The 14,793-nt window shown below is 32.9% G+C and overlaps 1 protein-coding gene across 3 annotated transcripts in view; it reads left to right on the top strand.

Annotated features, from left to right (window-relative positions):
- Positions 1 to 14,793, top strand: part of PDE1A (phosphodiesterase 1A) — a 287,285-nt gene that overhangs the window by 194,155 nt on the left and 78,337 nt on the right. For all 3 annotated transcript variants that reach the window (XM_081262263.1, XM_081262265.1, XM_081262264.1), the window contains exons 8-10: positions 5,101 to 5,226; positions 8,376 to 8,477; positions 8,583 to 8,703. In XM_081262263.1, the coding sequence (XP_081118389.1) occupies positions 5,101 to 5,226; positions 8,376 to 8,477; positions 8,583 to 8,703 (349 nt within the window). The remainder of the gene's footprint in view (positions 1 to 5,100; positions 5,227 to 8,375; positions 8,478 to 8,582; positions 8,704 to 14,793) is intronic.

Genomic DNA, 14,793 nt, shown 5'->3' with positions numbered 1-14,793 from the left:
AAAACAGTATCTTTCCTTATTTCTGAATGGGAGAGACATGTGATGCTTTGAGCCATATTAAACCATAACCCTGACAAGGTTGCTATAGCTGCATTTGGGTCCATGAGACACAAATGAAATCATTGGAACATCACTTTTTCCTATGATCTCAGGAAATACTCATGGTATTTTACTGGAAATGCCCATGGTATTTTACTCAGTCAAGATCTACTTATTGACCTCTTCAACCAGGTTACATGTATGCTTTCCTAGTCGCTTGCTCTTTATTGTTATGATTATCAGTAAGGGATTTTTCAGCCTTAACTAAGATTACTAAAAGAAGTCTATGTTGAAGATATGTGCTATAAGCTCAATATATATGCGGCATCACCTTTATTATAGTGTTAGAAACAGAAAGAGAAATCATTCTATTGCCTGAGAGGACGCTTCTTTTATGTGGGATTAGTAATGAAGCTTTGTTTATATGGAAGACTGTTAGACACAGATCTTGAATAGATTGTTAGCAGCACATACTGAATTTATGTAGTTCTTTATTATTTAAAAAATAAATATTATTGTGTATATATAAGATATACAGCAATATTTATGTAATACATATGGATAGTGAAATAGTCACTATTATGAAGTAACTTAACATACATATCACCTTGCATAGCAACCCAACTTTTTGTTTTATTTTGCGGGTAATTTTAGATATTTTTTGATTTTGTCTTTTTAGGACAGTGGCAGGGGAAAGGTTAGACTATACCTAGGACTCCACCCACCAAAAAAGCCTGAAATGGTCTGTCTTGAGTAAGGCATTTTTCACTGGACAACAAGTGCTTCAAGCAGAAAGGAGAAGCATGCAAGGGACTGGGTGTTAGGGGAAATGGAAGCAAAGTTGCTATAGGGCTTAACTTGATTTTCTTCAAATATTTTTGCTGTCTACTTCCACTGTGTCAACTTAAATGAATGAGTTATCATTTTAAAATACTGAACATAGTCATTCTGTGTGCATTGCATACCTGTAGGTGATGTAGCAATCTAGGAGGGCAGAGGATAGAGAACCAAAGGCTATATTATATAGAACTGAGAATGCTTGGAATATTTTATGCTTTATGCTAGAACAACCAATTGATTAGTGTAACTTAAAGTAGTTATTTGATGATCAAGTTACATGGCAATATAGGCAGGCAAAAAAATTAAAAAACTTTCCTTGATGAATTCATCATTTTGAAAATAATATGTTTCTATTATGAATTGGTGGAGAAATATACACTTCAAGTGATTTTTCTTCTTAATTCAAAGTAAAAGAATCCATAATATTCAGATTTAATCACAACATAGTAAGGGAGAAAAAACTAGATTCACAAATAGACCAAATGATTTTCACACAGATCACCACTACCTACCCAAAGTACTTTTAGTTCAAAGAAATGAGGGTGATAATCATTCAGATACAAAGGACTTAACCACTCTCTGACTGAGAATGTGAGGTAATTTTTTTCTTGTGGCAGATTTAGATTATCTCATAGGTTATTGGATTATAAATTTAAAGGTTAAAGGTATAAATTTATTTAAACTATGGTAATTAAAAAGAAAATAAGAAACATGACCAAATGGGAATTAATCCAAGGTACTCAAGCCTGTCAACACTGAAAATTCAATTAATGTTTTCATTATATCAAGAACCAAAAAAGAAAAATCACATGATCACTTCAATAGATTCAGGAAAAGTATTTTCGACAAAATCCAACACTCATTTATGATTAAAACTCAGTAAACTAGGAATAGAGGGAAATTTCCTCAACTTGATAAAGAATATTTCCTAAAGTGGTTACCAAGGGATGAGTTGACCAGTTACATAGATGTTGTTAAAAGGATATAAAATTTAGTCAGAGAGGAGGAATATGCTCAAATGGTCTATTTTACATATTTACTTATTTATTAATTTATTTACTTAGTTATTGTGGTGCTAGAGATTGAACCCAGGGCCTGTGCATGCTAAGCAAGCGCTTTACCACGGAGCTACATCACCAGCCCCTCCAGAGATCTACTGTATAATGTATAACATTACAGTTATAGTTCATAACAATGTATTGTATTCTTGGAAATTTCTAAGAGAATAGATTTAGATTTTAAATATTTTCACCACAAAATTATATTTAAGGTAATGTAGAATGGTAATTAATTCAATCCACCCATTCCACAATGTATACTGACTTCAAAACATGATGTTCTAAATTATAAACATATACAATTTTTACTGGTCAACTTAAAATGTAAACAAATAAATTAGGAAAAAAGACCACCCGTGAAAAACCTACAGCTAACATCATACTTAATGATAAGAAACTTGAAACTATCCTACTAAGATCAGCATCAAGACAGACTGGATCCTTTTCATCACTGACTTTTAACATCATCCTGCAAGTCCTGACTAAATCAATAAGACAAGAAAAGGGGAAAAGGGTATACTGATTGGAAAGAAAGAAATAACTATCTCTGTTTGCTGATGATATGATTGGCTATGTAGAAAATCTGAAAGAACCACAATCACAAAATGACAACAACAAAAAACAACCCTGGAATTAAAAGTGATTATAGTGGGGTTTCAGGACACAATGTTAATAGATCATGATCCATTCTGAGTCAGTTGTTTACTTGTATGCCAGCAATGAACAAGTGGAATTTGAAATTGAAAAGCATAATAGCATCTGTATTAGCATCCGCAAATTGAAGTAGTAGTTTTAAATCTCTCAGAGTACATAGAAGTTCTACATAAAGAAAATTCTAAAACTCTGATGAAAAAAAAAATAAATGGAGAGATAATCAATGTTCATGGATGGAGAGACTTAAAGATATGCTTTCTTCCCAACTTGATCTATAGATTCAATGCAATCCCAATTAAAATCTCAGGAAGTTATTGTGTGGATATTTTCAAAGTGATACTGAAGTTTGTAAGGTAGAAGAAAAAGATTCCGAATATCCAACATAATAATAAAGGGGAACAAATCTGGAGGATTGGCACCACCTTATGTCAAGACTTTCTACAAAGCTGCAGTAATCAAGACAGTATGGTACTAGTGATAGAATAGACAAATAGACAAATGGATAGACAAATAGACAAATGGAATAGAATATAAAGCCCCAAAATGCACCCATGAAAATTTAATAAGGACAGTACAATGGAGCAGAGATAACTTTTCAATAAATGGTGTTAGGGAAACTAGACATTTGTGTGCAAATATATAGATTCAGATACAGATACATATGTAGACATAGACATAGACAAAGGCAGACATTGACTGTTATGGTCTAAATGTGTCCCGTAGAATTCATGTGTTGGAAACTTAATCCTCAGTGCAACCATCTGGGGATGTGAAGCCTAATGGGAAATATTAGGTCATAAGGTTTTTTATCTTTATGAAGATAAAAGACCTAAGGTTGCTGTCTGGGCTGTTTTGGTCTTCCACCATGTGATGCCTTCTACCATGTGATAATGCAGCAAGAACATATTCACCAGGTAACAACATCTTCATCTTGAACTTCTTGGCTATGAAAAATAAATTTATATTCTTTAATAATTACTCATTCTCAAGCATTCTCTTATTGTAACACAAAATGTACTAAGATACAGACTTGCTACCCTTTACAAAGGTTAACTTAGAAAGGATCATAGTCCTAAATGTAAACATAGAACAATAAAATTCCTGCAAGATAACGTAGCAGCAAATCTAGATGAACTTGGATTTAGTAATGACTTTAAATACAACACCAAAGGCACAATTCATGGGAGAACTAATAATGTTAGACTTCATTAAAAGTAAAAACTCATGGTCTGTCAGATACTGTTAAGAGAATAAAAAGACAAGCCAGAGGCTGGGAGAAAATATTTGCAAAAGATATATTTAATGAAGGACTATTATCCAAAATATACAAATATTTAAAACTCAACAATAAGAATATAAATAACTTGATTAAACATGAGCCAGAGATTTTATCAGACATCTTGGAAAAGATCAACAACAAATAAGCATTTAAAAGATGCTCCCCATCATATACCTTCAAGAAATGCAAATTGAAACAACAATGAGATACCACTATATACCTGTTAGACTGAGGCAAATCCAAAACACTGAAAACACCAAATGCTGGTGAAGTGGTGGAACCACAGGAACTTTTACTCATTGCTGGTGGGACACAAAATGGTGCAGCCATCTTGGAAGACAGTTTGACAGTTTCTTACAAAACTGAACCTACACTTGCCAAAGGATCCAGGAGTTAACACTCCTTGGAATTTATCTAAAAAGTTGAAAACTGAATTCCACACCAAACCCTGAACACAGATGTTTATAGAAATTTTATTCAAATTGCCAAATCTTGGATACAACCAAGTTTTCCCTCAGTAGGTGATTAGCTAAATAAATGTGGTATCTCAGGAAAATGAACATGATTTGAAGCTTAAAAGAGAAGAGCTTTCACCCTCTAAAAAGAAATGGAGGAAACATATACACATATTAGTAGTGAAAGGAAATAATCTAACCAGACAATGTACTATATGATTCAAACTTTATAACATTTTGGAAAAGGCAAACCTACAGAGACAATAAAGAAATGAGTGTTTTCCAGGGGTTGGGAGCAGAGAAGGATGATAGGTGGAATACAGATGGGTTTTAGGGCAATTGAACAACTCTATATGATACTAAAATGGTAGATATGAGTCATCATACCTTTCTTTAAACCAAAACAATTTAGGAAATTAGGAATGAATCACACACAAGATAAACTGTGATGATACTGATGATGTGGTGATGTGTCAGTGCAAGTTCCTCAATTGGGTGATATTGATATATGTGTGAAGGCAGAAAGTATGTGAGAAATCTTTGTAACTTCTGCAATTTTCCATGAACCTAAATCTGCTTTAAAAAATAAATATATAATTCATTTTTATATTTAATTTTAAAACAGTACAGTTTTAAAAAATGGAAACAATATTTCTATAATTTTATGTGTTCAATTATGTTTACTGGTGAGATGACTTGAAACTTGAGTATTTTTTATTAGACATCCATGAAGTATAAATAAATCCTTTCCTGGGCATTTTCTTTTTATCTTTAGGTCAGATGTTGCCATTTTATATAATGATCGGTCTGTCCTCGAGAATCACCATGTGAGTGCTGCTTATCGACTTATGCAAGAGGAGGAAATGAATATCTTGATAAACTTATCTAAAGATGACTGGAGGTGAGTTTCAAAGGAAACCTAAAGGGAATTTAATTTCAGAAAAAGGATAAATTATGTGGTTTAAAGTGAAAAAAAACTCTAAAAATCAATGCCTTCCTCATATTACAAACTCAGTTACTGTTGACTGGACGACTCTAAGAAGGATTTGTACCTGGAGGACTTTGTTCAGGAGTCAGGCTCTGTTTGATGTATCTGAAATATTTCCAGATCAATTATTTATCCATACACATATGTAAGACTACACATCACACAATAAATACTTTAAGATGCATAATTATGCATTTCAGTGGAGCTCTGCTCAATTTGTGCTAATAGCTGGTCTTACATAAATTAAACATGTTAGCATCATATTCATTCTTTCTATATATATGATATAGTGACACTAGATTCCACGCAGAGAAAAATAATAAATCCAACCCTACTACTCCACATAACCTTTCTATCTTTTTATCCTTTGGTTGTTATCTTCCCTTTGCTTGATTTTGGATTGTCAGATTTAGCCAATGAATTTTTAAAAGTTAAACAGAAATTTCAGATCAACATAAAATCTTTTTAATGTATGTTCCTCATTTTATATTATGTTTATATATTTTTAAAAGCCCATGTTTATCCATAATAAAGATCTTATTAAAAGATAATAAATGGATGGCAGAAGGCTCCCACTCAAATGTAAGTATCAAAGGATTTTGGTTTTTATTTTTGCTCTTATAACAAATTAAAGAAAAATGTAAAGAAAAAAAAAGGGTGTCATGCCTGCCATTAAGAATGGACTTTAAACAAAAGCAAATCAGAAAAGTTAAATTTAGGGTTTCAAATGAGCCCTAGTCTCCTAAAGCTACATTTTCAAATTTCCAAAGCTTTCTGTATATTCTAGGTCAATTCCAGAAACATGGGCTCCATTTGCAGTTGTAGAAAATTCCATAAGGTGGGAAAAGAGGAACAGTGTTTGGGCATCCCATTCGGGCTTTTCATTCTATTCTGTAAGAAACTAGCCTAAGAGGACTCCAGCCTAGGAAGGCCAGGATTTAACTGTACAAGAATTTTAAAGTGACTACAGCTGGGTTATGTGGAGAACAGCTGGGCAAAGAGAAGCAGGCAAACCAGTTTCCTAAGATCCGAGAGAGAGATTAATTACAGGTAGTGTGTTAGTTTTCCTCAGTGGTTTTCATTCTCAAAGGTAATATTGATAATAATTTTTATTCTTATTACCCCTTTGAGTTAATCTCCTTTCTCTCAAAGTTGACTCTTTTGTTCTTTCAGTGTGATTTTATTTTCTATATTTTGTTCTTTACCATCTTCAATAATTTATTCTGATAGTTTATTGTGATAATATCTGGTAAATTTCTTGTCAACAACTTCTCAGACTCTTGCTAATTAAATGTTTTACAAAATTATTGTTAACAAATAGTATGTGTATCATATGGACTATAGAATTTAATAGATTAAATACTTTCCAAAAAACCCCAAAGATTGATTTTTCTTCTATAACCTTGATAACATTTCCCTGAGAATTAAAATATGGATATCTTCTTAAAGACCTATAGATTTTTGCTCTAAATGTCTATTTATTTCTTAAGGTAATTTTAGTAAGGTACAATCACATTAATTTAAATTTTGGGCAAAAATTCATAAATTAAGAAATATTTCCCTGATGTATTCTTTTGCCTGGTTTATTGACATAATACTAGGCATTTACTGATCACTTATCTGCAAAGCACAATACATTATTAGGTTCTATACATTTCACAAAATTTTAGTCTTATTTTTCTTAGTGAATATAAATATTTTGTTCAGTTGCTATTCTAATATGATCTTGTCACAAAATCATATAAAAAAAATGTAACTGAGAATAGTTTTAGAATCTACCTTCAATAGCTTATTTTCCCTTCGTATTTCAGTATTCTAAGCAAGCTGTTCAATATTATAAATAATAGCAGAATATTTATTTCTACCTCTGAAAATCTGATTGAATGGAGTACGCATAATTTAAAACAAATCCAATATGTGGTTGCTTTTGAAAATACATCATCCAACAATAACATCTTTAGTTAAAATATCTCTGATGCAAGATCATAATTCAGATTTACTCCACACCTTGATTTAGCCTACTCTGCTGGCCACACCAAAGATTGCAAACAAAATATGGTTTTCTGTATAAGTGACTTTTTACCTAACTCTACAGAGCAAACAAAGAATTGTGGATTATGCAAGACTTTGCGGGAGTGGCTCATTCCCCACTTACTGTGAGAATGAGTTTTTCATGAACAGGCTTTGTGATATGGTCACTGTATTGGTCACCATCTTGGCTGAACATTTCAATAGTGCCGACTGCTCTACATAATGGAAAATCAGGTCCCAAAATCTTAAACAGAATTTTGACTTACTTTCACATCTTGACCTCTTTGGAGTTCTTCTGATGGGAAGTTGGCACAGTAGTCAGGCAGTGGTCCAGGTGCCAGCTTTGGAGTGAGAACCAGGTTGCATCCTTTATCAGCCATCTACTAAACAAATGGTTCAGGCTCTTCCAATGGAAAATATTGATACTCCCTCAAATGTATGAGGATTAAATGTCTTAATGTACCTACAAAGCAATTGCAACATGGACTGAATAAATATGGATAAATAATATTGCTTTTATTAATAGTACTAATTTTAAAAAGATGCAAAACAAGGAAGCAACAGAGAGTATCTTGAGAATCCATGCCCCTCTCTCCCCATCTCTTCCCTAACATATTGAACTATCAGTTTGGATTTAGAATGGTCTCAAGCCCCCCTGAGCTACATGTTTTACTTCTAAAGCATTCAAAAATTATATTTAAATTAGTGTCTCATTAAAATAGCCAGAGATTCTTTTGGATAGAAAAATAAGACTTTAGAAATTATAAGTTGTGAAGAAGCCCGTGAGGTGAGAAGGAGAGGCATATCACACTATTATTCATACATCATTCTGCCACTAACTTCTTAAATCCCTAAGAATCAATGGGCAAAAATAATGTCGAACCTTTGTGAGCACTTTTATATTTAAAGAGCAGCAACTTTTGTGCTCATATCCACTAGGCAAATATAAGAATAGTAATACTTATGGAAAGGTTCTATACAAGACCAATAAATGGCCAATTGAAACTATTATTCTTTTGATGCCTCTGCAGGGATCTTCGGAACTTAGTGATCGAAATGGTTTTATCCACCGACATGTCAGGTCACTTCCAGCAAATTAAAAATATAAGAAGCAGTTTGCAGCAGCCCGAAGGGTAGGTTATTTTCTTTTGTCACATTAAAGTACCATGAACTTGGACTCAGAAAAGATTAATTGGTTGGTTTGTTCTGATAATTTGAGCATGTCCTTTCTTTGACAGAATTGACAGAGCCAAAACCATGTCCCTGATTCTCCATGCAGCAGACATCAGTCACCCAGCCAAATCCTGGAAGCTGCATTACAAGTGGACCATGGCCCTAATGGAGGAATTTTTCCTGCAGGTGTCTCTTTCATACTCTTTGCAAATAATTTTGGAAATAGTGACTGTGCATTTTTTTCATACACCTTCTCTACAGAATCCAGAGCTTGTGACTAAGTATCATCAATTGGCATGACACATTCTTGTGGATATTCAAAGAATTTATTAATCTTTTAGATAAGTATGCTAAATAATCCTGTGTAGTATAATACATCTTTTAAAGAGCGTCAAGTCTTAGATCTCAGGTGCCAGGCTTGGGAAGGAAAGAAACAAACAGATTATAATTGGAATCTGCTGTTAAGAGAGAAGTGCCAGGACAGAGAGCAAACAGCTTTCTTAATGGAAGGGCAAAGGGAGGATATATGCCACTTCTTTATACATCTTGTTGGCTAGAATTTAGTCATATGTGCCTAGCTGCAGCAGAGGCAGAGAAATACAGTTTTTAGCTGTGTGAACACATGCCTAATTAAAACAACAAAAAATATTATTATGTGAGAAGGCTGGAGATAGAGGATGGCTGGTATTCTCTGCTACAAGTATTTACATTTTACATTTACATGTCTCTTTTCTGTCCATCATTCCTGTGTGCCCCCTTTAGCACATAAAATACAATGTGATGCTAACCACTCAAAGTCAACCTCAAATCCTACAAGTTAAAGGCTCAGTCTTCTACAAGACTGGTCTACTTCAGATGCTAGCCACAAGTGGGGCTGTAGGACACCAGCTCTTCTGACCAGCCAGTTCTAAGTTCAGTGTCTCTTGCAACCCATTTTATATTTGATAATTCGTTAGAATAGCTCATGGACTGAAGAAAAGAGCTAATCTTAAAATTACAGGATACAACTCAATAATAGTCAAATAAAGTAATGTTTAGGGAAAGGTCTGGGAGTGTCCCAGTCATGGAGCATACATGTAGTCGATAGATGGATTAAATTGTGCCATCCTCTTGTCTTATCAGTGTGTTCACTTATCAGGAAGCTCCACTGAGTTTCAGTAACCAGAATATTTATCAGGGTTTCATTATATAGCATGATTGATTAAATCATTGTCCATGTGCCCCTTCCCCCACCAGAAGGTCAGACTGACCCAAAGTTCCAACTCCTTAATCATTTGGTTGCTCTCTTTGGTGATCAGCCCCCATCCTGAAGCTAACGACAGGGTCCATCATGAGTTGTCTTCATGAACACAACAACCATAGGTTTTTGAAGCTCTGTTCCAGAAACCAGAAATGAAGACCAGTTGTTTCTTTATGATACCATAGCTCTGTTTAGAAAAGCTCTTTTATTTCTGTATTTTCAAATTATTTTATTCTCAGCATAGTTCTTTACTTAGAATGTTTATTCATCGATTGAATATTTATTCTGAAGATATAAACACCGAATATATTGCTATACTTGAATGAATGTTTTCTGTCTCCCATTGTTGATAGCTATGTTTTATTTGAAATAGCACTGAATAGTCCTAGATAAAATTACTGAGTGACCACACCAAATTCAAATATTTTTATATTAAAAACAACTTGAGAAAAATATTTTAATATTTTATGCATATAAAAAATAGAATAAATGTTAAAATATACCACATCCTAAAAGGCAATTGCCTGCTATGGTCAATTAAAAATTATAATTTTTGTACACTCAACCAATCAGTAATCAGAAAATGGTAAATCTAAAGAGACCTTAGAGAGCTTAAAACTATCTCTCTTATATTAGAGATGAAAAGATGAAAACATGAAGAGATAAAATGATTTTGGTCAGGTTGATAAGAAAATTTTAAATATTTAAAATTGAATGGTCATGAAAACGAAAAGGGAAAAGTTGTTGAATGAAACTAAAACAGTGAATAGAGGAAATTTTAAACCATTAAATGCTTTCCGTATTAGAAAAAAAGATACTTTGTGAAGCTAGAAAAACTTAAGAAAATTAAACCAAAATAAATTGATGGAAGGAGATAATAAATATAAAAGCAAAAATCAATAAAATAACCAAAGAAAAATAATAATAACAAGAATTATAAAGGTATGTGTTGATTTTTCTGAAATTAGTTGTAGGTTCAAAAAGAGAAAAAAATTTATAAAGGAAGAGGGAATATTACTATATATCTTACATATGTCAAAAAGATAAGAAATATTATGCACAATCTATGCCAATAAAATTGACAACATAGATAAAATTGTCAAATTCTTTGAAAGATATAAATTATTAAAACAGACATAAGAAAAATTATAATCTGAATATTCATTTATCTATTTTTAAAAATTGAATTTATAATGTAACTCTTCCCATGAATAAAACCTCAGGCTAAGATGACTTTAATTCTTAATTCTGATTTCCATTAGTAGTACTCAATTCAGGTAAAAGATGGTAAATTATCAAACACTTCAGGGAGAAATAAGGCCTGTCTTACACAATTTTTTTCATGACAGAGAAAAAAGGGAAAATTGGCAGCATAACCCCTAAGAAAACCTGAAAAAGTCTTCAAATAAAGAAAATTACACCACCAATCATGTCATGAAACTAGATAGAAAAGTCCTTAAAATATTAACAAATACAATTCAGCAACGTAGTAAGTGAGCACATATCATGACTTGAGTAAGTTGAATATTCAAAAATCAGTTAAAATGATTCACCATCTTAAAAGAAAAAAGGAAAAACAATTATATCATTCTTAAAGGCACAGGATGCCTTTGACAAAATTCAACAAACATTAATTATAAAAACTCTCAGCAAATAAGAAATAGGAAACCTTAATGTAACACTTCCTGGTGAGATATTGAACATTTTTATACTAAGATCAAGATATCTACTCCAAACACTTCTATTCAATATTGCATTTGAAGTTCTAGCTAGTGCGATAAGGTGCTAAAATAAAATAAATAGATTAGATTAAAAATAAGCAAAATTTGCAGAAACATGAGCATCTGCATGAAACACTTTAAGAAATTTACAAAAGCCCCTGGAATTAACAAATGAGTTTATCAGAATTGTAGGATCAGTTGTAGTAAATGAGAGTAGCAAGTTGAAAATGAAATTTAAAAAGCGATATTATGAGAGAATAAGATAATAAAATACTTGAGAATACATTTAATTAAATGCATGTAAAACCCCTATGAAGAAAACCACAAAATATTGTTGAGAGAAAAACTTTAAAGACCTATATAAATGGAGAGTGTTTCCACATTAATGGATTGAAAGTCTCAATATTGCTAAGATGTCAGTTCTTCCAGAATTGATTAATATATTTAGTATAATCCTTATTAAAAAAAATTGAAACAGGCTTCTTGGTAGAAACTGAAAAGTTGACCCTAAAATCTCGATGGAAATAACCAAAACAATTTTGAAAGAGACTAAGAAAGTTGGAGAACTCATGCTTCCTTATTACATAACTTAGTAAACAGCTACAGTGATCAAAACAGTGTATTATTGGCATAAGGATACAGAAATACGTCAATCAAATAGAAGAGTGATTCCAGAAGTAGAACCATATATATGTGATTTTCTACAAAGGCAGCAAAACAACTAGTGAGGAAAGGAAGTCTTTTCACAAATGGAAATGAAACAACAGTTATAAAAGTGTGGGATAGAAGGAAACTTGTCTTCTACCTACACTTTACACAAATAATAAATCAAGATGGACCATGTGTTAACACAGAACAGAACCCAGAACTATAAACTCTTGGAGAAAAATGCAGGAAAATATCTCTCTAATCTAGGGGGAAGGCCAATACTTTTTAGAAAAGCCACACAAAGTATTATCCAAAGAGAAAAATGGTCAAGCAGACCAAAGCAGAATTTAATATTTATGCTCTTCCAAAAATACCATTATGAAAAGATAGACCATAGAGAAAATATTTGAACTGTAAGCGTCTTTCCAGGAACTTGTGTTGAGTCTACATAAAAACTCTAACAAATCAATAATAAAAAGGAAAATCATGGCAATTTGAACAGACACTTCATACAAGAAAATATACTTGTGGATAAAATGTACAGACAAGTATGCTTATTGTCTTTACTTATTGGGGAATTGCAAATGAAAACCACAATGAGATATTACATCTACACCAGAACAACTGGAGTTTTATTTTATGTTATCAATAACGTGGTAAAAATGGAAGTGTCACATATCACTGGTGGGAGTATAAATCATTGCAGTCACCATGGAAAACTATTGATTTGTAACATCTACTAAAGTTAGACTTAACATTGCTTATGTCCCAGCATTTCCACCCCTTTTGTGTATAATCCAGATGAATTAGCATCCTTGTTCACTTTTATTACAGAGGAGTAATAAAAGCAGTGTTATTTATAAAAGCCCAATGCTAGAAACAATCCAAATGTCCATCAGAAATACAAATGAATTAAATAAATTATAGTATAGCCATACAATGGATTATCATGCAACAATAAAAAAGACTAATGATAACAAACAGTAATAAACCTTAATATCATTTATGTGAAGTTCAAAAATGGCAGTTAACCTATGGTTATAGAAATCAGAATAGTGGGTATCTACATGGGGTAGGATTCCCTGGGAGAGGTTAAGGGAACTTTCTGAGGGTAATGGAAATGCTCTGTATTTATACAATTATACAATTCAGATTTGCACATAGAGTTTTTCTCAATTTAAAAAAGTCTATCATAATAAAAGTTCCTCATCAATTACTTAATTTTTTAAAGTCCTAAAAAAAATCCAATAATACCATGACTGCATTATCCTTTGTTTTACTGATTGCCAAACAAAGAATACCTGACAGAGTAATCAGAGTAATGAATTCAATGAAATTGAGTTGAGATGTTTTTTAAGTTCACCACCCTGTTCTTGAATGTTACAGAAAGGTAACTAATAGCAATAATGAAGACTTCAGACAACAGTGATTATTGACATCTGAATTTAGGGGTAGAGAGAATTGCTCCATAGGGCTACTCAGCTCCTATGTCATTCTCTGTGCATAGTACCCTGTGACTCAGATGTCTATTAGAGATTAAGTCACACGCAACATAAAGGTTAAATCTTGGAATAGGTAGAGCATTGTGACACTTGGAATGCTATTTGTTATCTGCATTTTTCACATGGTGTTACTAGAGTAAGGAGGTGTCAATTTGGGGGGGGGGCTTGTTTTTTTAACAGGACATTGGTGGGCGATGACAGGCACTCATGAATCCCCAAAATGTTCAGAAATGGGCAGTCCTTGCCTGAATGACCTTAACACTTACGGTAAAACACCTATAACTCAACACTGAGTAACACATTCATGTTAATATGAACGATTATAACATCAAACCATCTCTACTAACATAGCCTTATCTCTTCCAAAATGAAAATCAACCAATTCATCATAACTGATTTAGGACTTGATCTTTAAAAAATGAAGTCTCCCCTCTCCCCCCGCCCCCCCCCCCCGCCATCTTCTTTTCTTCTTTATTGGGGATTCAACCCAGAGGCACTCTACCACTAAGTTACCCAAGCCTTTTTTATTTTTAATTTTGATACAAGATCTCACTAAATTGCCTAGGCTTGTCTTGAACTTGCCATCCTCTTGTCTCAGCCTTCCAAGAAGGTAGGATGACAAGCATGTGCTACTGCATCCAGCTGAATAGTGGAATCTTTTATTGAAATATCATTTCTCACTTTCTGCATTTTTGAAATTGAATGACTTTCAAATCCCCTTCAGAAATACATGCAGCAAAATAGGAAAATGTGGAGTTAAAGGTCAACATGAATTTGTAGTGTTAACAAATATGTTTTTCAAGCAAAACCAGTTTATCTCTAAGAGACTTACATTACCATATGATAATAACTCCAACAGGTAAAAAGTTTTCTTGCATTCAACCAAATAAATCTCATAGTGCCCTTACTTATTCTTAGCCATACTATGTACTTTAGCCCTTTGGAGTTGAGTATAGATATGGTTCCACTTCCTTGGCATTTGCATTTCTCTGAATGTATTTGACTTACACTATTAAGTTGAATTTGTGTTTCTATACTGATGGGCAGGACTGCAATGATTCTGGCATGCATTTTTTTTTTGCTCATTCTCACATAACCATCTGTGAAGCGACCACTTTGTCAAATCCACAGCATTGACAGACACCTTCTTGCTATGTGTCTAGTC

This window comes from Spermophilus citellus (assembly GCF_964194105.1).
Source record: "Spermophilus citellus genome assembly, chromosome: 11".
Taxonomy (NCBI): Eukaryota; Metazoa; Chordata; class Mammalia; order Rodentia; family Sciuridae; genus Spermophilus; species Spermophilus citellus.
The sequence above is the reverse complement of the archived record's forward strand: the minus strand, read 5'-3'. Positions and strand labels throughout refer to the sequence as shown.